General features: G+C 45.1%; 1 protein-coding gene across 4 annotated transcripts; it reads right to left on the reverse strand.

Annotated features, from left to right (window-relative positions):
- On the reverse strand, positions 1-27,576 carry ugp2b (UDP-glucose pyrophosphorylase 2b). Of its 4 annotated transcripts, none has more exons than XM_079729673.1 (11): positions 26,677-27,274; positions 26,370-26,408; positions 25,539-25,666; positions 24,471-24,578; positions 23,125-23,310; positions 15,709-15,842; positions 12,695-12,992; positions 9,497-9,694; positions 7,256-7,498; positions 6,939-7,043; positions 1-1,664 (listed from the first exon to the last, which is right to left on the reverse strand). In XM_079729673.1, the coding sequence occupies exons 2-11, from the start codon at positions 26,386-26,388 to the stop codon at positions 1,557-1,559; spliced, it is 1,527 nt and encodes a 508-aa protein (XP_079585799.1). In that variant the 5' UTR covers positions 26,389-26,408; positions 26,677-27,274; the 3' UTR covers positions 1-1,556. The 4 variants fall into 4 exon arrangements, with proteins under 4 accessions (XP_079585799.1, XP_079585798.1, XP_079585800.1 ...); XM_079729672.1 differs by having other exon boundaries at positions 27,187-27,240; XM_079729674.1 differs by lacking the exons at positions 26,370-26,408; positions 26,677-27,274 and adding an exon at positions 27,441-27,576.

The raw sequence follows: 27,576 nt of genomic DNA on the forward strand, positions 1-27,576 counted from the left end.
TATTCAGAACTGGGTTGATTTCACGTCACAGAACACTTAATGCTTTCAAGGATCTCTCTCTGTAAACATTCTCATCTCATCAGATCAAACACGCAGTATCTGCTCATACAGAGAAGGTCAACATGACATTTTGTATGTTTGTCTGTTGAGTGTTAAATGACAATTGGTGATAAAATACTGATTATTTTCCCGATAACTGAATGGGACCAGCCGGGAGGGTAAGAAAGAAAGGAATGAAGGAATGAACAATGAACAAGGTTTTTACTCCAAGTGGAGAAATTCAAACCATATATTCATTTTCTACAAAACAAATTGAAATAAATGGGCATCTACATTAATCACACCTGGATAACATTTTTCCAAAGAGCATACCATATTAATGTAAACGTCAAAACAAGACAAGGACATGTTTATATTAACGACTTCGAAGTATCACAATGGTGAGTAAGTCTACTCTGGAGGGCATAGAGCACAGCAATGCAGAAATACTTCATTATTCATAGTAATTAGTTATATTAGACACATTAGATTCCACATGCTGTTAAAACTCTTCTACACAAGGAACATCATGAGGAATATTTGTCATGATGCATAGATCTGATTGAAAATAGCCTACTTGTGAAAAGTATGATAAAACCAGAGATAACAATTTAGAGAGAGACTAAACATTTCACTTTAGTTTCAGAGCGATTCATCTTCAATGAATATATTAACGATGCAAATCTAACAACAAGGTCTCTGCGTCAAATCCCACGTGAGACCCAGCGATGAATAAGACAGGGATTCATAGGCACTACATTGACTTGGATTGTACAGAAATAGTTAATCATTACATTGGTTTTGCTCCTATTCAGATTCCAAAATAAGGTTAGCATTGGCTATACACTATTTATAGAGGTTAAAGCTGAATTTAAATAAAAAGTGCCAAAAAAGATTCATGTAAAAGTTAAAATGTAAAGTGATGTGAAGTTATACTCCTCCTCTGCGTATCCCAACACAGATTTCCTTTGTTTTAAACCTGGAGTTTTACTGTAGTAATTCTCCCCATCTACCAGCAGCATCTACTACCAGCAGCATTTCACACATCTCCTTGAGGTTGGATCTGGAAGCTTGACATTAAACGAGCAGAGCTGATTACAGATGATGCTAGGACACCATCTCTCGACCTAAACAGCTTCAACCTACCAACCTAGCCGATGACAAGTGTTCTTCAGCACTCTTGAAGGCCTCGGATCAGCTTGTGCATCCCGCCCTCGCCCACTGAGCTGTGACCATGTCCTGATATGAATGGATCTCCATGTTGTGGTTGATATCTAAATGTATCACTATCTTCTAGGTTCCATGATGTGGTCCATGTGAGGAAGCAGGGGGGAGTTGACCCTCAGTGGTCTAGTGTGAGGGGGTAGGGGGGTGTTGAAATGGACCCTCAGGATGGAACCTCAGTGGTCCAGTGTGGTGGGGTAGGGGGTCGGTCCAGTGTGGGGGTAGGGGGGTGGTCCAGTGTGGTGGGGTAGGGGGGTGGTCCAGTGTGGTAGGGTAGGGGGGCGATGGGACCCTCAGTGGTCCAGAATACGGAGGTTGCCGGATACTATTTTATTTTCCAGCTGGGAACCAGCGGGAATGTCGATCCGATCTCCATGGTTGGCGATAATGATCACCGTCCCCTGTAGAGAGGGACTTGGTTTAGTGGATATACAGTTTTGTTCAACCAATCAAATACAAGCGTGTGAAGAGCTATTGGAGGAAATCTCTTATCTCGATAGTGATATTTTTTCCCCATAAATCAATACCATTGGTCACCTTTTACGTCTGTCTGAGGACTTTACTAATATTTAACCAATAAAAGTGACTTAAAAGTGACTGAAACGGTCTGCCAACCGTCCTAGCTCAACCCTGCCACAATCTTGAATGAAGCGTCCCATAGCAGACCCTCCACTAGCCATACATATGGACTTTTGGGAGCTGCTTCATTCGAGTGTTGAAGAATTAATAGCAGTATGTAAGGCTAAATAAATAACTGGTTGTGTGGGGACGTGCGATGTCTGGCCTGCAGGGGGAGTATGGGCAGGTTGGGAGCACTGCTTTGTGTTGTAGTAAGGGGAACCGGGAACAGAGAGAGAGAGAGAGAGAGATCCAACGCGGTCCCCAGGCGAGATCTATGATCGCGGAGCGGGGAACGAGAGGACTCTCCCGCCCTGTGTCGACTTACAGTTTAAAGCCTCTGTTCGGTTTTACATTTGTTTGCAATAAACGAGCTCCCAGTGAGGGACGACGAACTGTGGTCTCTGACCCACTACAGTGGAGCCCAATTTGGGGCTCGAGCGCAGGAAGAATGAACCAGTCCCCATTGGGAAACGTACTCGGGCACCTCGCCCAGATGGCCGAGCGGCAAGGCCAGCTCCACCAGGCACAGAACGAGGTGCTCGTGGAGCTGGCCCAGTCCTTGGCCTCCGATCGGGCAATGCTCCGTGAGCTCCTCGCCTCTGGCGGACGCAGCGAAGGACCCCGAGGGGCGGGACCCGCCACCCATATCCATGTCCCGAAGATGGGGGAGGCGGATGACACGGAGGCCTTCATCGAAAGCGCACCGTCCCCTGCCGCTCCTGACAGGAGAGGCGCAGCTCGCGGCCCACAGTCTGCCGGCCGGGGCCCAGCGAGATTATGACACCATCACCAGGGCCAACCGGGACCGGCTGGGCCTCTACCCGGAGGAACATCGGCGGCGGTTCCGGGCGCTGGCCTTCAGCGAGGGGGACCGACCCTCCGCCTTCGCCCAGCAGCTGAGGGACCAGGTGGTCCCAGACCGGAATACAGCGGAGGACGTGGTGGAGCAGGTGGCCCTGGAGAGGTTCGTGGAGGGGCTGCCGGCTAGGACCTCCGCCTGGGTCCGATACCACCGGCCCGAGAGTCTCTCTGCCACGGTCGTCCTGGCGTCACCTGCCTGAGAGTCACCTGTCGCCACCACCAGCGAGCCAGCGACCGCCGACACCGGGCCCACATACCGGTGCGGCGGCCCCACGGCGGGATAGGTCCAACCCCGGCGCCAAGGGCGAGATGGGAGGGGGGGCCGGTCCAGAGCGGGCACATGAGTGGCATCCCCTCCCCCCCCCCCCCCACTCCACAGACGGGCGCTCAGACGGCAGGGGAGGGGGGTTGGCGGTGCGGGCGGCCTGGCCACTTCCGGCGGGAGTACCCTATGACGGAGGTGGGTCAGGTCGTCCGCGTCACCGGGGCCCCGTCTCCTCCCCACGGTCCCGGTGAGGCGTACCGTATCCCGGTGAGGATACAGCGGGGTACGCACCAGGCGCTTTTAGACTCGGACTGCACGCAGACCATGATCCACCAGTGCCTGGTGCGGTCCGAGGCATTGGTGGAGGCGTCGAGCTTTTCGGTGAGGTGTACACATGGGGATGTGCACGACTATCCTTTGGTCCCTATCGAAATTCGTTGCGGTCAAGGCGGCGGTTAGTTCGAGCCTCACGCATCCCCTGATTGTTGGATTGGGCGGGGTTTCCACAGGCTGTTAGGGGGACTACGGGGATGCGGACACGACAGGTAGGGACATGTAAGTCGTGTGCTGTGTTCTGCGCCGAGGCGGGGGCGTCCGACGCTGCTCAGGGACCGGGGGAGGCGGGGGGTCCCCAACCCGAGGTCCCAGGGCCAAGGTGGAGGATTTCCCCCTCGAGCAGTCTCGTGACGCCACATTGAGCTCAGCCTACGACCAGGTGATAGTTATTGATGGGAGTCGGGTCCGGCCAGACGCAGCGCTGACTTACATACACTTTATGGTGGTTAGGGATAGGCTTTATCAGGTGAGTCGTGACACCCAGAGTGAGGAGGTTATCACCCAGTTGCTGGTGCCAAGGAGCCGCTGGGAAATGGTTTTCCAGGCGGCGCATTATAACCCAATGGCGGGCCATTTGGGGTACGATTAGACACTTAACCGGATAATGGCCCGGTTCTATTGGCTGGGGATTCGGGCGGAGGTGCGCAGGTGGTGCACCTGCGCACCTCCGCCCGAATCCCCAGCCAATAGAACCGGGCCGTTATCCTGCCCGAGTGCCAGTTGGTGAATCCCCGGCCGTCGCCAGGGCTCCCTTACGGCCCCTTCCCCTGGTGGAAGCCCCCTTCGACCGCATTGGCATGGACATTATCGGGCCATTAGAACGTTCCGCACACGGGTATCGATTTGTGTTAGTCCTGATCGACTACGCAACCCGATACCTGGAAGCAATTCTGTTGCGCAACATCTCCGCGAAGAGGGTTGCGCAGGCGTTGTTTCATGTCATATCGCGGGTGGGAATCCCGAAAGAGATTCTCAGTGACCAGGGCACCAATTTCATGTCATGCACGATTAGGGAACTTTACGGGTTGTTGAAGGTCAAGGACATTCGCACAAGCGTCTATCAACCAGCCACGGACGGCTAGTGTGAGAGGTTTAACCGGACGTTTAAAGTCCATGATCCTTCAGTTCATACACGAGGATGCTTGAAATTAGCATCAATGGCTAGACCCTCTGTTGTTTGCAATGCGGGAAGTGCCCCAGGCTTCCACAGGGTTTTCCCCATTTGAGTTACTTTATGGGCACAAGCCCAGGGGCGTCCTGGACCTCATTAATGAAAACTGGGAGGAGGGGTCCAGTGATAGCAAAAACGAAATCCAGTACGTCATGGACTTGCGTCCAAAGCTTCACTCACTAGGGGTATTGTCACGTGAGCACTTGCACCGATCCCAGGCGAGTCAGAGACGCCTGTACGACAGAGGGACTAGATTACGCGATCTCACCCCGGGGGACAAGGTCCTTGTACTGTTGCCCACCTCTAGCACTAAATTACTCGTGAAGTGGCAAGGGCCCTTCGTGGTCACGCGGCGAGTCGGGTACGTGGATTACAAGGTAGCGTGCGTTCGGACAGGGGTGAAAAAAGCAGGTCTACCACATCAACCTCCTTAAGAGGTGGAACGATGTGGTCCCTGTCGCGTTTGCATCGACGCTGCAGGAGAAAGAAGAGCTCGGGCTCGAAGTCCCGGGCCCAGGTCCCATCCCTCCGGTAGGTCGGGGCGAGGACCTCTCAGGGAGTCAGGCGCGGGACGTTGCCGGCCTGCAACTCCGGTTCGCTGACGTCTTTTCGCCCCTGCCCGATCGCACCCCGTTAATTACTCACGACATCGAGACGCAGCCCGGGTTAAAAGGTGCGGACACGCCCCTACAGGCTGCCCGTCCACAAACAAGATGTGGTGCGGCTCGAATTAGCAACCATGTTAGAGTTGGGCTTGGTCGAGGAGTCTCAGTGACTGGTGCAGTCCCGTCGTGCTTGTGTGGAAGCCGGACGGGTCTGTCCGGTTCTGTGTGGACTATCGTAGGGTGAACGCGGTGTCGAAGTTCGACCCCTACCCAATGCCTCGGATCGACGAGCTTGTGAACCGGCTTGGCATGGCCACCTATTACACGACTCTGGGCTGCACGAAGGGCTACTGGCAGATTCTGCTGTCTCCAGCAGCCCGGGAAAAAACGGCCTTCTCCAATCCCCTCGGTCTATACCAATTCTAAGTGCATCTGTTCAGGTTGTTCGGGGCCCCGGGCATGTTTCAGCGACGGATGGACCGGGTGTTACGGCCCCACGCCGCGTATGCTGCTGCCTACATTGATGACATCGTCATCTATAGTGGTATGTGGGAGCAGCATGTGCGGCAGGTGGCGGCCGTCCTTCAGTCGCATAGAGGGGCGGGGCTCACGGCCAACCCGAGGAAGTGCGTGATCGGGCAGAGGGAGATCCAGTATCTGGGGTACCATCTGGGGGGGGGGGGGGAAGGTCCGGCCACAGGTCGCTAAGACTGCGGCGGTCGCCGCCTCCCCTCGACCCAGGACCAAGAAGGAGGTGAGGCGGTTCTTGGGGCTGGCAGGGTACTACCGACATTTTGTGCCGCACTTCTCGGACCTGGCCAGCCCCTTGACCGACCTCCCCCGTAAGAGGGGCCCAGATACAGTCCAGTGGTCGGAGCCATGTCAGGTGTCGTTTGAGGCTATTAAAATAGCCCTCTGTGGGAAGTCGGTCGTGTGTGCTCCTAACTTTGATCTCCCTTTTTCCCTGCAGACGGACGCCTCGGAAAGGGGGTTGGGCGCGGTCCTGACCCAGCAGGTGGAGGGGGTCGACCACCCGGTGCTGTACCTGAGCCGGAAATTATCAGATCGGGAGGGTCGATACAGCACGGTGGAGTGTCTCGCCATCGGTCGGTTGGCGCCCTTCGCTACTACCTGCTGGGGCGTGCGTTCACCCTCTACTCCGACCACGCCCCCCCCTCCAGTGGCTCCACCGCATGAAGGACGGCAACAAGAGGATCACCCGGTGGTACCTCACGTTGCAGCCCTTTAACTTTCGGGTCGTGCACAGGCCTGGGGCGCAGATGGCCGTGGCGGACTTCCTCTCCGGGGGGGTGGGGGTGTGTTGGGGGACGTGCGACGTCTGGCCTGCAGGGTGAGTATAGGCAGGTTGGGAGCACACCGGATCGGCTGGGGGGGGGTTGGACCTGATTGCGGACACCTGCTCGCAATCAGGGAGTGTGTACTTATGTGCCTGCTTTGTGTTGTAGTAGGGGGAACCGGGAGCAGAGAGAGAGGTCCAACGCGGTCCCCAGACGAGATCACCGATCGCAGAACGAGAGGACTCTCCCGCCCTGTGTTGACTTATAGTTTCAAGCCTCTGTTCGGTTTTACTTTTGTTTGCCATAAACGAGCTCCCAGTGAGGGACGACGAACCATGGTCTCCGCACGCTCTTTGACCCACTGCACTGGTGCTTTGAATAAGTATACCATTTTCGCTACTCGAGAAACACTGATTATGTGTGCTTTAGGGGCCCCAAGAAGGTTCTCTAGATATACCTTGTTGACTGACTTCCTGTCCTGTATTGTGCAGGGGCTTAGGTTGCTCAATGGGACTTACCTTGAGCGAGACGTGCTTTCCAAAGGTCACGTCTCCAGAAACCGTCAGGTGGTCAAGCTCCAGCATGTCAGGGATGCTCTCGAAACGGGTCAGATACTCTTGAACCTAACCACACACACACACACACACACACACACACACACACAACAGCATAGTGTACTGTGGTAATCAAAAAGTACTTGCATGCCTGTTTTGCTAGTTCCAGTTATTGACGTTACTGTGGTTACGATGAACCATGGGGGGATAGTGGTAGGACAGTGGCGCGGGGAACACAGTGATCTACACTGTGGCAGGGAGGGTGAACCTCATGGGCTTACGTTGTTGAAGGAGCTGCCAAGCTTAACGTGGGGGGTGGTGGGGAACTCCCTCCTGCTGCTCATGGTCAGAGAGCCGGCGTCCAGGCTGTACAGGTTGGACATGACCAGCAGCAGGTCGGACGTGGTCTTGACGGGCAGGAAGCGGCTCCGAGGCACGTTGATGCCCATGGCGTTGTCAAAGCACTTGATGGCCGCCCCTACGGCAGTCTCCAACTGGATCACGTTCTGCCCGCCCTCCAGCGTCTGCAGTGAGGAGAGCACACCAGGCAACAAGGTCATTTACAGTTACAGGTGCTATATGTTGCATTTAGGAATACATCCAAAAGCCACAAGATCTTCACAAAATTAACCCTTTGTATTCATCTCTCTGTTCCTTTATCTGCACACACTGATGGTATTCTATTAAAAACACACAAATGACCGCCATTAAGGAAAGTGACTCACAACCAGCGGCCATTTTAGGATTCAACCTTTAAAGGTCCCATGGCAAGCTACTTTATGGGTTAATATAGGTGTTAGTGGGCCCCTAATACAGTACTTGAAGACGTTCAAGAAATTCAGCCTTGGTGTAGAAGTACAGCCACTACGAGCCAGTCCCACAATGAGTTTTCCACAAACATACCGTTTTTTAGAGACGGGTCAAGGTGGAGGGTGGGGGTGTGGCCCTGAGCAGCTTGCGGCCACGGTACCATGCGCTAGTATTTACAGTGGCTGTATCGCAATGGCGAGGCGCACACAGCTGTCGGGAGTCCTGGAGCTCTACATCTAAATAATATCATATTATACAGTGGTAGGCAAAAGTTCAGGCACCCATGCTAAAGTTGACTAAAAAGAGGAATGAAATAAATCAACTTTTGGAAATTGATCTTAATGCCTTTATTAAACAAATAAAGGACACCAATTAGCTTTGTGAATGAATAATTTATTGTAAATAAATAAATGTTCTCCATTAAAATACAGGGTGCATAAGTATAGACACCCCTATGTTAAATCCAAAAGAGGCAGGCAGATTTTTTTGTTTTTAAAAGCCAGTTATTTCATCGATCCATGATACTATGCATCCTGATTAAGTTCCCTTAGCATTTGGAATTAAAATAGACCCACATCATCACATATCCTTCACCATACCTAGAGATTGGCATGGTTTTATTTCAGTTAGCCTATTAGCTGGTTTGATTTGCATTGATAAATCATTAGGCTAAATAACAGCTATTAAAGGGGACATATTATACCACCAGGTGTGAGTGTGATTAGCCATTACAAGCCGTTTTCAAAATGTGCAGCATTGTGACATCACAGGTGGGCGTGTCCATCTAGATGTGTGACGGATAGATGGACACGCCAACCTGTGATGTCACAATGCTGCACATTTTCAAACCTGCTTGTAATGGCTAATCACACTCACACCTGTGGTATGATATGTCCCCTTTAAGCTAACTGAAAAGAACCATGCCAATCTCTAGGTATGGTGAAGTGTATGTGGTGATGTGGGGCTATTTTAATTCCAAAGGCCTAGGTTCACCAGGATGTATAGTATCCTGGATCCATGAAATAACTGGCTTTTGAAAATAAAAATCTGCCTGCCTCTATGGGAATAGAACATAGGGGTGTCTATACTTATGCACCCTGTATTTAAATGGAGAACATTTATTTATTTATGATACATTATTCATTCACAAACAAATTGGTGTCCTTATAGTTTAGATTTTTCCTCATTTGTTTAATTAAGGCATAAGGATCTATTTCAAAAAGAAGATTTTTTATTCCTCTTTTTAGTCAACTTTAGCATGGGTGCCTAAACTTATGCCTACCACTTAACATAGATATCTATATCATATAATATATATTTTCACGGCCAAAAGCTATGTGTGCCTCCAGACGATATTATGAATCTCAAACGACTGCGGCGGGTTCTCCGACGTCTCTGGTTCCCCGTATGAGGACATACGGGGAAAAAAAAAAATCAAAATTGGCACGTCTGAGCTTTGTTTTTTCAAAAGGCAGAGCAGGAAACCTAGAGCTCGTTTTACACCTAGCGCCATTTCTAGGTAGTGGGGGACCATAGTCAGGCTAGGGGAACTCATATTAATGTTAGAAAACCTCACAAAGTGAAATTTTCATGCCTTGGGACCTTTAAGAGGGCATAGCCCCAAATAAGATTTACTTTTTGATGTAACCAAAGCGGTTTATTCTGTACGCCACCTGCTAGGGGAAAGAGGGACCTTCATGACACGTGTGTACCTTTGGGTTGACAATGATCTCCATGTCCATGGCGTTCTGCTCCTGCAGCCTCTTAATGGCGCCCAGGCTGATCCACAGGTTGTTAGTGTTGAAGATTTTAAACTTGGACACAGACTTGAACTCGTCCACATGGGCTTTGGGGACCTGGGCGATCTCCAGCAGACGGAGTTTACCTTCATACTCGATCAGTGTCCCACCCTGCATACCAGTGCAGATATCAGCATCTTTCATTATGTGCAACGAGGAGCATTGATTCATTAGGATTCAACAGGATTAGTCCGAGCCTAGGAAATCTTTTGCTGATGGAGCCCTTTCAAAACTTGAATAGATCATTTGAGGGCCTTTCATTATTTATCATATTTGATAGACTGAAAGCGTGAGAGTACAGAAGTCTAGAAATGGTCTTTTAAAATGTAAAAAAAATATGGATATTTTCTCTCGTACCACGTGGTGTCACTAGTAGTACCTTTAAATTATCCAAATAAAGCCTGCCGTTGCCCAGTCATGCATTGTTGTTGGGAGACTAAAAAAAAGCTTATGAGGCATTCCAGATGCATCGTACATCACCCGGCGAGTTGCAAAGTGAGAAATCTCCCAGCTGTCTCGCAACATTTTACAGGCCCGGCCCCTTTTGGTTGTAATATCACCTGTCCCACTCAAGCTCCTGAGAGTTCACCGAGGAGAGCGAGGATAACCTTACAACTCAACAAACAAAGATGGCTGCGCCCTTAATTGATGTAGTCAAGATGTATTTTCTTTGTATTTGTACCAAGTTGGTAATTTTAATTTCTATTTCAAATGCTCTTACACACTTGATTTCATTGCTCCTTTAATCCGGTCAGCTTTTTAAATTTTGCTGTGCGTGCAATACAATGTAACGTTTTGTTGTTTGTTTTCGAGCTGGTTAGCTAGATAGGCTAATGTAGCTAACAATAACAATGACTAGCCGATGTTCTTCCCTGACTCGTCGTGTAGCGATGCCAACAAAGACAAACCGGACTGCTACATGTGCTACAAGCCAGCAAATTACATCACGTTTGCGCATAAGAGCAGCTTGGGCGGGTGGTGTACAATGCATCTGAAATGCCGCATTAGTTTGCCGAAGTCTAGAGGCTGGCTGGGTAGGCGGACTTCCCCTTGCGTTCAAGTCTTGACTGCCTGCCAGGTACAACAATGCCCGCCAAGTATGTTTCAACATCAAAATTTCAGCACAGCTCTGCTGTGGAGTATTGGAAGAGTTTGAAAGTCTCATTTCAAGTTAGAGCTATTGGATATTCAACTGATAGTCACGCTCAAAATGACAAGTTACAAGGGGAACTAAAGCGGTGATCCCAGTGTGAGTCCTACGTGTCTAGTAGGGTAAAACTGCCAAGCAGACCGGTAGCACTCCTCTCTACATAGCTATAGTTTAGTTAATAGCTCTTGTAGGGTTTGGTGACATTTTCAAACCTGTTTGATGATTAGTCCCCGAACAGTCCCATTATAATTGCGGTTTTGGTCTCCAAGTATGTTGAAGGAGCCTAACACACTACACTCTAACAGATTCCATTGCCCAACAACCACACCTGGGCCACGTACCCAAGGGCCCTATAGCTGGAAAGGGCCCTCCGTCATGGTAGAACAAAACAGTGCTCCTCAGAAAAGAGAGACAAAGATTTACCCATTATCTTGATCTCTTTGTCTGGATCCTGCTTGTTATGTATTTTCTACACAGTCATGAGCGTGACACCCACCCTAGAGCTGGCTGCTAATGCATACTTTCCTCAACTGCCATTTTAATATTTCTCCAATGGGGATTTTTGAAATTTGACGTATCGAGTAAAATAGCATTTTAGTTGGGGTCTAGATAGACTGCTTTATAATTCGCCTATTGCTTAGAAATAATGAAAAAACGTGAATATAGTCCTTAGTTCTCCGCGTCACACCACTGTAATTAAGATTGTGAATATCACTTGAATATCAGAAAAGAAAAAACGATATCCAAACTGCATTCAGTCTACCAATGTACTGTAGTAACAGTAAACCTACCAGCGTACCTTAGTAACAGTCAGCCTACCAGTGTACCGTAGCAACAGTCAGCCTACCAGCACACCTTAGTAACAGTCAGTCTACCAGCGTGCCGTAGTATCAGTCAGTCTACCAGCATACCATAGCAACAGTCTATCAGTGTACTAGAGATGGGCAACGATCGTCGAATAGTCGGAGTCACGTAGAATATCGAATAATGAATGTGACTATCGTTATTTATTACACGGCTCTTCTCAATGCTGTTGAATGCTCCGTTCACTTGCATGGGCCTTCACAACTTCCGGTGGTGAATAATCTTTGGATAATTCACCGTTGATAATGACCGCTGTCAAGGAATTTTTTTTTTTCTATCGCATCACTCCAGAAGTAGTCCGGTAACTTATCAACCCCAGCGTCCTCGGTTGCTAAGCGACATCAACGTCTTTGGAGGACTATTTCTCTGCTGATCAACACTACGAATGCTGGTAACAAATAAATTGTTGAAAGACTGTTAATTTTTTTGGCCATAGTTTCCATATGCTAAAGATGTGTCTAGTTCACCGTCATGCAGGCAGTGTTCAGTAAAATAAATAGCGATCTGTTTTCGGCGCATGTAGGCCTATCTGCCTAAGCCCATGTTCAAATAATTTTGATGTTTAATGTTGATGGCGCAGTTGTTGAAATAAACAGATTGATTTCATACAAATCATAAAAGCCTCCCCCGTGTCATTGTGTGTGCGTGTATACGAGGTGCGTGTGTGCGTGCGTGTGGGGGGTTCTTTATTGACAGATTTTCGAATATTATTCTAATACTTTTTAGCGAATATCAAATAGTAGTTTTGCCAGAAATGCACATCCCTACAGTGTACCGTAGCAACAGTCAGTCTACTAGTGTACCGTAGCAACATTCTACCAGCATACCGTAGCAACAGTCTACCAGCGACCGTTGTAAAAACAAGTCTACCAGCGTACCGTAGTAACAGTCTACCAGCCTACCATAGCAACAGTCTACCAGCGCACCCCGTAGCAACAGTCAGTCTACCAGCGAACTGTAGTAACAGTCAGTCCAGCAGTTTACCATTGTAAAAGTCAGTCTACCACTGTACATCAAATTAGAAAGGTAGAAATGTGCACACTGGTAAAACCGTAAAAAGAACCAGCCACCAAACTAGCGGTGGAACACGAGCGCACCTTGACATCAGCGCGGGTCTTGTCCGTCACCTCCATGATGAACTCGCAGCGCTTGCCGTTGGGCTGGCTGACCAGCTGTTGCAGGATGTGCAGGTCGACCGTGGCACCCAGGTTGTCGATGTTGGACACGAAGATGTACTCCTTACCCTGAGCAATGAGCTGGTCCAGCAGGCCAGAGTTGTAGAAACTGGCGTAGATGTCCCCATGACCGGGGGGGTACCACACCTCAGCACTCTGCCCCGTCAGGCCCAGCTCCGTGGCGACAGGGAGGAAGGACTCTTTATTTACACGCGGGTACCTAACGGAGGAGGGGGAACAAAAGATAGATGAGGGGGGAAGAGAGGATCCGAGCACCAAAGACATGATGATAGTGGGAAGATGAAAGGATAAGAAAACATTGTTACATTGAAACAGAGCGTTCAAAATGGGTACTGCAGTCCAATTTGACATTATTGGAGAGAGTTTTGTCTGCCTGCTCCTCCTCCCCAGACTCAAAGCTCACAGGCTGGTGACACTAAAAGACCAATACATTGTGATGAGTGATTATTCTCTTTTGAAATTGACAAGCCAAGACTAGCCTTACACTTTAAGTTGATCAGCTATTGTAAACGTTTGCAATGTATTTATTGTTAGCAAACTATTAACTCTATGAAGCTCATGTGGCATCCATCTTGAAATCCTTCTGGACTATACAGTCTCCATCTTGCCCGGCTCTAGTTATGGAGCTTTTTCAAAGAGGACAAGCCAGCCGGCTTTGTTTGAGTGCCAATTTGTTTAATATCTGGCAAGTCGGGGTCCTCGGAATAGTGAATCTAAACACACAGGCCTCACCAAAAACAAACCTTGAAGAGAACAAACTGGCTGTAGCCTTATTGTCAAAGAATCTCTCCTCAATCTCTGATTCAATATCATTGTTATTTTATGATTTAGTAGACTATACTTAGATATTGTACTTATAAAATAACTGTAGATGAGAGCTATTATTTAAGTGTAATCCGTTGGAGAAACTCCTTAGGCATCTTTAAGCCATTAGTAAGAGATCTCTCTGATGATATCTGTTCTGATTGGCCGCACTGCTGCCTCCGTTTGTGCCAATTTAGATTGCGACAACAAGTCCAATTTCTGACCCTAACCCTAACCCTATAATTTTGGAAGACACCGAATAATAACAATAAACTAGAAAATGCACTTCCTGCAGAAAATGCAGTGAGTCTGTGTGCAGTAGTAACTTGGAAAAGTATGTATTGACCTTATTACTTCACATCTAGTTGATCGAAATAAGCTCACAAAATGATGAGGCTTGTACCTTTGGACTCCTTGGAGAGTTTTTCATATCACACATTGTTTGTGTAGATAGCACCTATTTTCAATTAGTCTCATTGACGTATTTTGAGGCTAGACTAGCGTTATGATGTCACACACTCTGGTCAAAGGTGCACACAGCAAAAGCTAACTTTTTCGGACGTTACAGAGCTTAAAGAACAATTCTGGTATTTTGAACAATGAGCCCCCTTTCTGGTTTGTCTAGGATGAAATAGAGTGGTTGACACCGAAATTTTGAATATTGGTCCCGTCTCCAGTATTTGGCTGATTTCAAATCGCCCCTGCCTGCTTCACAATGGCTGGCTATGGGCATTCACAAACCTGTCCTTGAAACACCCCTAAACGTTCGTTTTCAGAAATGTGAAACTCATCGAGTGGTAAGTGGTGTTCGTTGATGTTCCTCAGAACCGAATGAAAAGACTACAACCACCCCCCTTTGCGTTTCCGGTTCGGTTTCCATTTCATTTACAAAATGCCGATTTACAAAATGCCAAATAAAAACACGACAGAAACTGTATTTCGCTACGATACTTGATGAGGAACATCAACGAACACCACTAACCACTCGATGAGTTTCACATTTCTGAAAACAAACGTTTAGGGGTGTTTTAAGGACAGGTTTGTGAATTCCCATAGCCAGCCATTGTGAAGCAGGCAGGAGCGATTCGAAATTAGCCATTAATTGAGACAAGACCAATATTCAAAGTTTCGGTGTTAACAACTCTATTTCATCCTAGACAAACCAGAAAGGGGGCTCAATGTTCAAAATACCGGAATTGTCCTTTAAGAATGTCAATATTTAACCTAGAAACACAATGTCAAGCTTAAAGGGTTACGATACTTCCAGTTAAACTAGCGCTTAAATGATTAATTGATTGGAAATATTGTTGCCATATATCAGGCGTTTGTGTGCAGGGAACCCCATTTATACGGCTAGAGGCTAGGTGATTGCTACATATGCAGTTTAATCCCGGTAGACGCTAAATGCTAACAACAATATCTATCTACATAATACGAAAAGTCATATAAAGCTGAGACTCCAAGGAGTCCAATGGTATAAGCGTCATAATTTTGTGAGTTTATTTCGATCAACTAGATGGGAAGGAATAAGATCAATACATACTTTTCCAAGTTACTACTGCACACACACACACACACACAGCTCAGCTTATCTCAAATGTATTAACTTTATCCATTTGTTTAACTCACTTTATTTGTTTCTAACCATTTACTTTTCTTTTTTAAAATGGTGGCCATGTTTAAAATGTTTACTCCGTTTAGACTCTCTACCCCCTTCGGGAGCTGGCCTTCTTTCAAAACCAAGCAAAGAAGAAATCAGCAGGAAACAGAGCTTTCTCCTATCGAGCGCCTTATCTTTGGAATGGTCTTACACCTGCAATCAGGAAGCTGACTCTGCTGAGATATTCAAAGACAAGCTGAAAACAGACCCCTTTTGTCCACTCTTTTGATGGCTACCTAGGGATGCCCGCTGCTGCTGTTGACCAGATAGATTCTGAATGCTTGGATGTGTCTCAGACAGTTTCTGTCTCTGAATAGGTGAATGTTTCTGATTGTGTGGGTGAATGTTTGTGTACTAAATTGGCAGTTGTCTACATGTTTTGTGTGCAACAAGATGTATAATTAATCATTTAAAGAAAGTCAATAAATCAAAGAAAGGCAGGCAACCTCACCTGCTCTGATTAAACGTGTGTATCTTGACACGGTGGTGTGTGTATTTCTGCAGGATCTTCTTGGTATCTTCATCCGTGTTGAAGGAGTTCATAAGCACCAGAGGAACGTCTGTGTTGTAGGTTTTGTTCAGGTGCTGAGGGAGAACAGTAGAATGACAATAACGGATCTCGTAGAGTTTTGTCCAACGAGTGCTGCAGCTGCCCAGAAAAATAGAAAGGTCTGTTAAATGTTGATGTAGACATAGCAAACACCTGTAGATGGTCCCATTAATGTACAAGGGATTGGTTACCTACAGAAGACCATTCACATTGCGTGCAACACGATACACAAATGTATTTAACATTTGCTTTGTAAAAGAATATCCATACAAATATTTCACAACTTTTATGTTTATTGTTTATCTGAAGGTGATAAAATACTTTCAAATGATGGAATAACATTCATAACCTTGTTTTAAGACTGCGCTACATCTAGCGTGTATGATGTGAGAACCTATTGACTTGCTAAGGACTATATGCAAGTGTGGATTAGGGTTTTTATCATTGTCATATGCAAGTTGTATTTGAGGGAACGTGTCAAATCAAGTACATCAGTATTGTTAATATCTGCCTTCCTACCGAAGTGGATTCAGAGGGTATCAGTTTTAACATGAAAGAACCATCCTTCCATACAGGCTGGTTGAATGATCACTTGGTTTATATGGTTGACTGAGGGTTTATCCTAACTCCAAACTCTGTAGCACCTCTCAAGCGATTCCTCCTAAACACCTTGTTTGGACTTCATTCAACATTAGGATACCCAAACATGTATATCTTCCTACCCTTTTCCTAATGGTTGCAGTACTAACATGCTTGCACTTTCATAGGTGAGGCCAATAGAAAGCCAATTGTAATTGAAGGGTAATCATTATCATCAGCAAAGAGGTTCAGCCAGTACTGTAATGATACTACATTGCGCAAGTATTCTATTAGTAGTCTATTATTATTACTCGAGTTTTCACGCGTGCATTGCACGTGCTCAACCTCTAGTTGATATAAACCCTTAGCAATAATGTGGAAACCCCAGTCGATAATGTAACAAATTTCTGAGCGCATAATATAATAACATTTTGCCTATAAATAAAAAAAACACAAATGACTCTTAAAAGCAGTGCCAACATTTAAATATTTTCTAACCTTTCAGCGAACAAAATGCAACAGGCTGAATATCATTCACTGAATATCTGAATAGATTAGGGGGCCACGCAATGACATGCAGAAGCGTCATCAACACGCCCACTGAAGTGATGTGAGAAATACCGACTTTCTACTCCTCAGTCACATATAAGGTAATTTACATTTCCTACGGAGAAAATAGAAAAAATAGAAAAAATAAAATGATAGAAAATAGGGGTAGTATTATTCAGGAGATTTTCAGGGTACAAATGCCAGGATATGTTGTCCACACATACGGCCCATCAGGAGAATATCAGGACTTACACGTCTGAAAGCAGCTAGTGTGTGAGCATTTGATTACATTATAAAATTAGTCAATTTATAGTAACGGGTAATTGTTCAATGGAAAGTGTAGTATAACATGCATGCAAATCAATTATTAAATGGCTTTTATTGTTATTCAGGGGTGAAAAGTGCATTGACATTTTAAAATGCAAGGCAACTACTATTGATTAGTTGAAAATAATAATCATCATTGAGATTAGACATCTCTTCCAGTTTCCTGGCCAAGACAGGCAGCAGTAGCTTACAGCCACACATAGCATACACACAAAACATAAGAAAAATAAAACAACTAAAACAGTCCGCAGGGGGCAGGGGGGGATATCAATATCGCAAGACATTTGGGGAGGGTCAAGAGTAGTGTAATATTAAGTTTTAGCAACAAAGTTAAAAGACATTTCGGGAGGCTCAAGGAGGGGAGTAATATTACATTCGAGCAACAAAGTGTAGTTTTGTGGTGGACTCTATAGGCATAATTCACCATACTGTGTTATTGACATGTTTTCGTTCTGTGTTATAGGGACACTGTCTCTTTAAGATCACGTGACTTATGTGTTGATATGCCGGTCGGCGCGGTGTTTGAATTTAACGTTTTTTATATGACAAAACAAACGACCCGCCGTTGTTTGTCGTTATTTGCGTTTTTTACGTGCATCGGTATCGGCCGATATTTTTTTCAGTATCGGCCGATTTATTATTATTATTTTTTTGGCGTGATTTACAGACAGTTTAATAAATGTTAATTTTTTTAAATTGAGACATTGTAACATTTGTTATCATCATTGCGTCATTTTTATGATGTAAATTGAGGGAGGCTTAGCCTGGAAATCCAGACCCACAGCTAGAAAGCTGTCGGGTCTGGCAACGAGTAATGAAAATGGCCCAACTCGAGGGGCGACACCAAGCATGCATTTGAAAATATCACAGGATAACACACATTGGATAACACTATGACCAATCAGAAGAATACAAGGGGTGATGTATCCAGACCAATGGAGCTAACCAATAGATAAGACTCTTGCCATATCTGGTCGGTAAAACAGCAACGTTTTTGGCCCGCCCATATTGATACATCGATGTGATTGATTAATGTTCTGGGCCAGGGGAGGCCCAGAATATACACAAGTATATTGCTCGTTCCCAGAGTGACTCGCTGAGCAAATTCAAATTGTGCTCTCGCGAGAACTCTGGCTTTCCAGGGTATTATCGGCTCAAGAAAATCGGTATCGGCGTATCGGTTATCGGCTAAGGCTGATGAAAAACAAATCTGTATCGTATCGGCCCTAAAAAATCTGTATCAGTCGATCCCTATTATGAACATTAATGAGTATGTATACTTCAAATGTCAGTCCGATTCTTTGGTGAAAGCCTTTCAGATTTTAGCAAGGGGGCTGAAGGTGGGAAGAACAGGAGAGGCTTTTTTCACTAATAAGCAGACCACCTTTCTCAAGGAGGATAAGTGAATGAAGAGAGACCCCCTAATTTGCCACTATATCAGAGCTCTTTCAAAGGTTTACCCAGAACTGTCATAAATGGTGCCTGGGGAGGAGATCCCAGTTGGGGAGAAACGCTCTGCCTGGGCCAATAGAAACACCAAGAGCGGACAAGGGAGTGATGCACCATCTGTGCTCGCCTCTCTGCCACTCATCTCTCGCTTCCATATCAGAAGTCATTCAAGCCTTCCAGCCTCTTCTGGACCAGCCGGTAGGCTGATCGATCCATCCTTGACAGGTGGACCCTCACACTAGTGCTATCCTAGGGGGCACATTTTGACCTGGCTTGTCAACATCACATCTGATGGTAAAAAAAAGGGCCCTTGAACATAGCACCTACAAATGTATATTAGGGTTAATGATCATCTCATCATTTAAAGGTTGACTAATAAATGTTTTGTTAATCCTTACTTCATTATCAACCAAAGGCTTATACATGATTTATGACTGAACGTTATTATTAAGTATTGCCATACTTTTCCGTGTCTTACCATATTTGTGTTTACAAAGAGGACTCTGTAGCACTTTGGCATATTCTCAATGAGTGCAATTGTGTTAGACTCCTACCTTCACAGCTCTATTACACAAAAACACGTGTGTAAAGCATCCATTTTCTCCTACAGGGCCTGAGGAGGTAATAGGCCAATGAAGAAAATGGAGTCCATGGCTCAAGGTGAGTGGGATACTTGGTTTGACACAGCAAGCAGTGTGCCGAGTTTGGGGGGAAAAGAAGAGATCAAATACCCTGCTGCCAAGAAAGTCCAGCCCAGACGCGCACGCACGCACGCACACACACACACGCTGCCTAACTCTCAGACCTGCCTCTCAGTACTGACTTTGGATCTGCTCTGTGTGAATACACACTAAAACTACTGTGACAGCATTTCAACTTTTCGCCTGAGCGAGTCATGAAGACATTTGGGGGTTTCCCCTGTTTTTTTCTCAGAATCTCAGAAAAGCCATCTGTTCACATTCCTATTAATCTTTTGACATTGTAGCAATCAAAACCGTTTTTATTGGTAATAATAATAATAATGACACTTTCCTTGGCCAGTGCAAATGTTATTTTAGTCAGAAATCCCTTCGTAATCATGAACTGACATTCGCTACCTCTGAGCACTGAGTGGTCCTCGCGTTTTGCTAGTTTTTTTTGAGGCCAGAATGTTCTCCAGAGAGAAACCAAATGTGAACTGGAGAGGTTGTATCACGAGGCTATATCTCTACCCCTTTAGTCTGTGGTTTCCAGGCTCTGTGCCGTGGCTGCCCCAGAAGTTCTGCCTTACGTAGGACTGCTGGTTCTGAGGTTAGATGCTAAACAAGACACAGTAAAAAATGAGAGGGACTTAAGAGCTTGGACAAATATCTCAATACAGACAAAAGCCAATTGCCACCTTTGATTACCTTTGGACAGGGTTTACTACTGTATGTCAGAATAAAGAAAATTTACGTTGCAATGGAAATATTGATTTTATTTTTTGAATATTGTTATGTTATGGCTATGGTTATTGAATACAATAGGAAAGTAGTATTTCTACCTGCAATTACTGGGGTTTGTTTAAGCTGGCAACTGAGTACCAGCCACCAATATACATGCCACTGATAAAAATGTATGAATCATGGAGTGTATTTAAAAATAACTCAATGCAGTACACAAAAAGAGTTGCCCATTCATTTCAAAAGAATGAATTGACTTAGCACATGCCTAAAGTAACACCAGATGTCCTTGTCTAGCCATAGAATGTGAATAGTGAAGTGTTTCTTAGTATATCCATGAACCTGCATGAATGAGCTGTTATGTTGTTGGCAGTGAGCCAGGAAGCCAGCTTGTGTGACGTAGTGTGCATTTCTGCTTAGAGTCCATCAAGTATTAAAACTAGGGGTGTACGATTCATGTGAGTCACTGTAAGTTTCAAGGCTTTGATCCTGGTTTTCAGTTCAGTTCTACGTTTTTTATTTATTTTTATTTTTAAAATAAAACATTACATGATTATATTAGATTATATTATGTGCAGTGATCTTAACCATGAACTTAAATCCTTCATCTTCAACAGCAGGATTTGGCTATAAACACCTTCCTTTGCACACTCTTTTCCTTGCATCGACAAAGGTTGGTTGAAAGATGTTGGCTGAAGGCTAGAGTTAGTAAGTTAGTAAGTGGTTGTTTAGGTTAAGCCACAGTCACGTTTGGAAAGGTTGGAAGTGCTCCCACTCATAATGCACGTTGGGATGCTCACTGATTTGTCATCGTACTGGACGACATACAAAGCACACGGTCACCCCATATGGCATGGCTTCATAACAGGAACCATAACACCCCTAGGATAAATCTCAATGAACACTTGAAATTCAGCGGTTTTTTTTATTGAATCTTATTTTGTATTATCTTATGTATGTATGTATTGTTGGATTGAATTTCCCATGTATGGGATGAAATAAAATTCTTATCTTGTCTGGCAACACATGGTTCTTGGTAATATTCTGACTTTGTTAAACGGGATTAGTAATTTTCATTACCATGAGGAAAATACTAGAATACAGTTCCGTGTCAGGACAGCGGTTTAGGACATTGGAACAAATGTTGTGTTTACAGATATAACCAAAAAGAAGAGGTATTTACTAAAGGTAAACAACTCATACACCCATTACTCTGTTCTACAGAATAAAGAGGGAAATAGATGACTTACTGTAAACTCACTGCACCAGACAGGACATCACATCCTGGATAACAAACAGCTTGGGTTACACCCACCCCACCTACTATGACACTATTGTGAGATCGCAGGACTTGCAGTATGGGAAAACTAGAACTGAAGTTTCAACCATAGCAACAGCGAATCAACGTCATTGCTCCTATGTTTTCTCCCACCTAGAATTGGTTTTACTTAAGAAAGATAATATGTGCATTTTAGGAGTCTGGACAAAAAGCGGTCCGTGGAAGAGATGAATGAGCCTCAACGGAGCTGGGAGCTCGAGACAGGCCAGCTGTGAGACTCACTCAGTCCTGGACTGCTTTTTGATTCTCTTGAGGTGATAAATGTACTTTATATAATATCACCAATGGATGCTTAGTTAGTTTGCACCTTTTAATATATCACTGATTAGCAAAGTTCTGCCTTGGTTGCCTGAGCTGGCGTGGAGAACGGGAAGAGCCGGTTGTGCCAAGCTAAAGTAGGCCTGCACTTTTGAATTAAAATAGAAATGATACAAAAAGATAAATAATTTGTGTTAATGTTTTGAATTCATAAATAGGCTGCAAGGTTTAATCCTTCAACAAGCAATGAGCATAGGACTAGCTGACAAAGTATTTTTTTTATTACATTCCATACTTCTTGGCTATGTAGTAGACCAGTCTAGCCTGGCTCCGCCCGCCATAAGTACTTCCGCTCAATTTTAATTTCCCTTCAGTACTACGTCTGGGTTTGCGGTATATTCCTGGGTTTTCTTCGTCCAGATTGTATGCGTCCAATCAGCGAACAGAGGGAGTGGCTGAGAAAAATTACGTTAAAGTCAGCTCTCGTTGACAGACATCTTCACGCACGGTGTTTGGTTTGTTTACAGCCTGTGCGCAACATGATTCCCAGCCAAACATTAGCGATTGGTTATGGCAGATCCAGAGTGGCACTGGGCAGATCCAATAGTTTTAAACTAAAAACAGACACCCGCCTTCAAGTGAGTTAACGTTAGTCAATTGAGTGGGTCCAGACTCTCTGTATAAATGAAATGAAGTACGAGGGTCTGGTAGGACAAGGCTAAGAACAGTCTGGATAACAAACCAAATTATTTTGACTCATTCTAAAATCCAATTATTCATGTGAAGCCTATTTATTTGTTTGTTTGGATAATGATATTAATTTAGGTCAAAGCGATCAGTTGAATGTTACCAAGGCAAGAAGAGGTTACCTTGTTCTGCATTGTAACGAACATCTGGCTTTCTAGCCTCGTGAGACCATCCTGATCTCACGAGCTCCATTGTATTTACTCACAGATCAGTCTGGTAACCTACGATGGAGTAAATTTGGAGCCGCTAAACGACCGACCAATCAGCGTTGGTTTTGAGGCGGGTTTAGGTGTGACGCAACGAGAAGCGACTGTTAAGTCTAAAGAACATGCCATTGGTGGTGATAGACAGATGATTTATCCAATCAGCTAACTAGTATTTTCGCCTCTTCCCAAAAGTTCTCCAACAGAAGGATCCCAGATGGATATGCTGAGCAAATGCAAATCAATACATCTGGCAGAGTCAGGTTACTGGCTTTCCCCTTTGTACAACAGGTGTTGCCAAATATTATAATGACTTTTTCATTATATTAATGTTGAATTTCGATTTTATTTGATATATTGGATGCACATTTTACCATAAATATTTGAATCTATTCTTATATAGTATGTAATAATCTAGATTTTTTGATCGACTCCACCTCCGTACCTCTATTTGCTGGACGGTGAGGTCCAGGAAGGTGTTCTCATTACGGACACTGATCAGGCTCTTGGGGCCCTTGCAGCCCATGCTGGTCCCCAGGCCGCCATTGAGCTTCACCACCACCAGCTTGTCCAGACATTCGGCCACACTGTGAGGCAGGCCCCTGGATGCCACCCGCTCGTAGGGCTGGATCTGTGGAGACACCATGAGCATAGGACGGGTTACGGAGAGCTGAGATGGAGGATAAGAAGGAGACAGATAAATACATGAAGATGTGGGGAGGGAAAGAGGCAAAGAATTCGGGAACAAAGAGGGAAGAAAAGTGTGTGTTGGGGGGAGCGCAAGAGATGGGGAGAAAATAACTGGTGTGAGAGGGAGACAGAGCCATGTGGGGAAAAGAAAAGGGAATAGGAAACAGACGAGGAATTGCCAAGATAAGTCAGTTGAAGTTCAAAGGCATTGAAGCGTGACAAAAAAGAGACTTATTCTGACTGGAGCACTGGAATGTGTGTTTGTGTGTTGGGGGGAGAAGCTAAGAGACTTGTTCCCCATCTCACACGATCAACATTAATATAATGATGTATTGTATGTCAAGAGATAATTTCCTCCACACTACTCAACCTTCAACCTACTCCAAACGGTGGGATACACATTTTCCCGAACCAGAATATATATTCCAGTTTAAGAAAACTAATTGAGATCTTGACATTTTTTGAGTTGTGTGTGTGTAGCGGCTTAAGGAAGATGTTCCTGAAAGCAGTTTGGGGAATTCTCAACTAAAACCGTAATGTGGATATGAATCAACCTAAAAGTTCCTGAAACGTCACTGATCTATACGTTAAAGTGCATTCCACAGATTTATTTAACACATGGACGCTCACATTGTGGTACTGGGGTGGTTTTAAAATGTTTGTTCTTTCCAATATAATCAGTGTAAATATTTGTTCTTGCCAATATAATCAGTGCAATCAAATAGTTTATAATAGGAGCCACTGATGACCAGGCGAGGTGTGTTGGAAAACGTTTCATTGTTGGCTATTGTCAATAAAAACTAATGACGCAGACCTCTTGTAAACTCTTCCCCACTACACTTACTACTTCATTCCACCAATGGGTTCAATCGGTGGGATGCTGCTTTAAATTCATTGTGATATGTTGACAGCAAAGTTTTCTGGAGCGTCATGGATAACAATGCCTTCTTTGATCAACAGAACGGTATTGATTGTGAATTGTGACTCTGGTTGCCATAGAATGAAAGGCAAAATATTTAGTGAAAGATCGCCATGGAAAAATATCAATAATTTATTTTGGATTTGAGATGAGTAACTTCAGGAAGAGCAAAATAATCTCACCGAGTCTTCTGGAGGGCGCTGGATTTTGATCCACTCCACTGACGGGCCCTTCACCTTCAGGAACCTGTGGAAGAGCTTCTTGAAGCCCTCAAAATCTTTCCTGGACACCTGAAACCCAAAGGAAATTGTCTCTTTTGTTGGGGAACTTGTTCTCTCGCTTACAGCCCACTAGCACAACAAGGACAATTCCAATTGGTCAACGTTGAGACAAAATAAATCTTGTTAAAGTAACACAGACAGTTTTCTCTTTTAAATGCCTTTGCTAGCCACTTCAAAGAAATATGTAAATGTATTTGTTTTTTTTCTATAAAATATGGGGAAAACATATTGCACAAACAAAAAGGAGCAACAGGAAACAGCATGGATGGTCTGTATAACTCCAATACATCTCTAAACACTAGGGGGTGCTAACCATCTGATAGCATCAAACTGAGGATCCATTAGTTTGAATCTTTAATCCATGCTGTGGAATCTATCCTTTATTATCTGTTATTTAACTCATCATGGGTGCATGCTACTTCAAAATAAGAGCAGAACAGATAGATAAGTGATATAGAAAATGAGATAAGACACTTTTCACAATAGAGAACTTGTATCTTGCATTGCCTTCCTTGAATCTTCACGACACTGGGTTATGTAAAACCATGGAGTAGACTGGTAATACGGCTGCTCCTCTACGTAATATTAATGGTTTCTAGCTGTGTTTTTGTTCTTTGTGCATGCGTGCAGAACCCATATAAGTGTTTGGTTTGTGACGTTATGCTTCCCCTCAGTGTTTCCTTCAAGTTCCAAATGACTAACAGATGGGTTTTTGAATAGGGAGAGAGAAGCATTGGTAACTACTACTGAGTGTACACGTACAGTGGAGGCCTTATCTAAGCCTACCTCCTTACCCTATGGACATAGTGTGCTTGCATCCGTTTGGAAAGAGGTTGGTATTACGTGAAGTTTATTTGTATATTATTCAAATTAAAAGGCCTACATTCAATTACATATTCAAAGCCCTTAAAAGCGGAAGGGCAATATTCCCGAGCCCATATGTGGTTATGTGGCCCATGGGGCGTGTACCTCCTTCTCATTGCCTGACGCAGTGTGCAGGAGGTGCTCCAGCTCCTGGTCCATCGAGCTCTCCAGCTGCTGCACCATGACCTCCTGGAACTGAGCCATTCCCTTGCTGGCCCCGCCCTTCCTCAGGTCTAGGAAAAAGGAGAAGGGCATCAGCTTTACAAACAATGACGTAATGAAGAGCACACTACTCCTACATTGAGCAATGAGTACATTGAAGAAAGACAATAGTGGCAGCCTCAGAGAGAGGAGCGAGAGGTACCGTCTGAACATAAAAATACAGAAGGGCAGGGATAAGGAGGATACGTATTCATATCCTGCGAGAACTGCAGGGGGGAAATTCCAGTGGCAGAAGCAAGAATCAGGAGGTGGCCTGGCTGATGTTGAACCCTGGTACATTCAACTGAGAGAGAAGGCCAACGTCTCCAAACACATTCTACACAACAGGTTTAGAGATGTGGGTACGTTTGTTAGTTTGTTACGTGATGCTTCAATGTATTTGTTTTACAGGTGGTCACAAGAGTATTTAGACTGCCTAAGACTGCCTAAAATTTACTAGTTTAGCTATGTTTGTTCCACCCAGACACTGTACATAAAGTTGGTCCAAAGTAAACATGATATCTAAATATCTAGTGTAACCAACAGCAGTGAAAATGGTTTATGACAGCATCAGTATTGGCAGGTTATCATCAGTAGATATATATATGATGCAAGATGTGACAAAGTGACCAGAAACGGGTAATAAGCATGAGATAACACTTGTGAGAGAAGGGAAATTTTACATTAAAATGTGTTTTAAATCGACCAACTCTTGAGCTGATCAACATCACTCACCTCCCAGGTAAAGTGCCATAACTTTCCAACTGTGGTAGCCTAAGCAAGTCAAACAGCAACACAATTCCAATAATCACAGGTAGTATTCCAGATGCAGAATAAAGCAGTATACGCTCATGAATGGTCTATTCTTCAGGAAAATCTAGCTCGGGGTAAAATCCAGACGGTCGTTCAAAAGAAAGTTTCTGTTATAGGATAAGCCGTGTGAAAACACAACGAACCCTTTAGAATGAATGCGTCTGTAGCCACCAGCCCTCTCTGTAGGTGAACAGATAATAACAGATCAGATAGGATCACCTCTCGTTACCTTTGAACCTGGGCGCAGCAGACTGTTCCTAACTATCTGTCGTCTCGAGCCAGGTTACTCATGCTGCTCGCGCTACGATACTCAGGCTGCTCGCGCTAGGTTACTCTGGCTGCTCGAGGGAGGTTACTCGGGCTGCTCGAGCGAGGTTACTCAGGCTGCTCAAGGCTAAGTTACTCAGGGTCCTCGCGCCAGGTTACTCAGGCTTCTCTAGCCAGGTTACTCAGGCTGCTCGAGCTAAGTTACTCAGGCTGCTCGAGCCAGCCTTCATTCCCGTACACGTCACAGTGACCTGTCTTCTTCGCCTGGGCCGGACTGTTAACACGTCGAGGTTTTTCTTTCTGTTTACATTCATCCGAAACAACCAACGTCGGCGGCGACACAACACATAACAGACGTCAGTAGGTCACAGGAAACAACCATGAAGATAAAGTTTACGACTTTCCCCGGGACTCAGGATATGAATGAATGATGGACTCGACACATTGCTACTTGAGCCAGGAATGCGGTCACCTCGTGCGGTCAAATTCACACACCACCCTGATAACATGATGCCCTGATACCCTGATCCAGAAATCACCCAGTGTAAAGTTGGCCCTCCACAGCCCCAGGAGATGAGTGTTGATTAATTGGAGAGCAGCGACATCCGCGTTCACCCACCCTCTTATGCGACAACCATCAGCAGTTCACTCTGAATACTGAACCAAGTGAGACGACAAACACACGACGCGTGAAAACACGTTTCTGTTTTAGATAAACGTCCTTACTTTGAATAAGGGAAGCTGTCGAGGTAAAGTCGTGGGCGGCCTGATGAGGAGTGATGATAACCTCTAACACCGGATATAAAACATCCGCATTTCGACCGGATTCGGCAGAACGCAATAATAATTCAAATATTAACCG

Source organism: Pollachius pollachius (genome assembly GCF_949987615.1).
Source record: "Pollachius pollachius genome assembly, chromosome: 2".
Classification (NCBI taxonomy): Eukaryota; Metazoa; Chordata; class Actinopteri; order Gadiformes; family Gadidae; genus Pollachius; species Pollachius pollachius.

What these genes read in the sequence shown, in the direction of transcription:
- ugp2b (XM_079729672.1), bottom strand. Translation starts at nt 27,223, where the DNA reads ATGTTATCAGGGTGGTGTGTGAATTTGACCGCACGAG. An exon ending in TATGGCACTTTACCTGGGAG is followed by an intron (nt 25,667 to 26,369) that starts GTGAGTGATGTT and finishes CCTTTTTCCTAG; the next exon opens with ACCTGAGGAAGGGCGGGGCC. An exon ending in CGTCAGGCAATGAGAAGGAG is followed by an intron (nt 24,579 to 25,538) that starts GTACACGCCCCA and finishes TTTGGGTTTCAG; the next exon opens with GTGTCCAGGAAAGATTTTGA.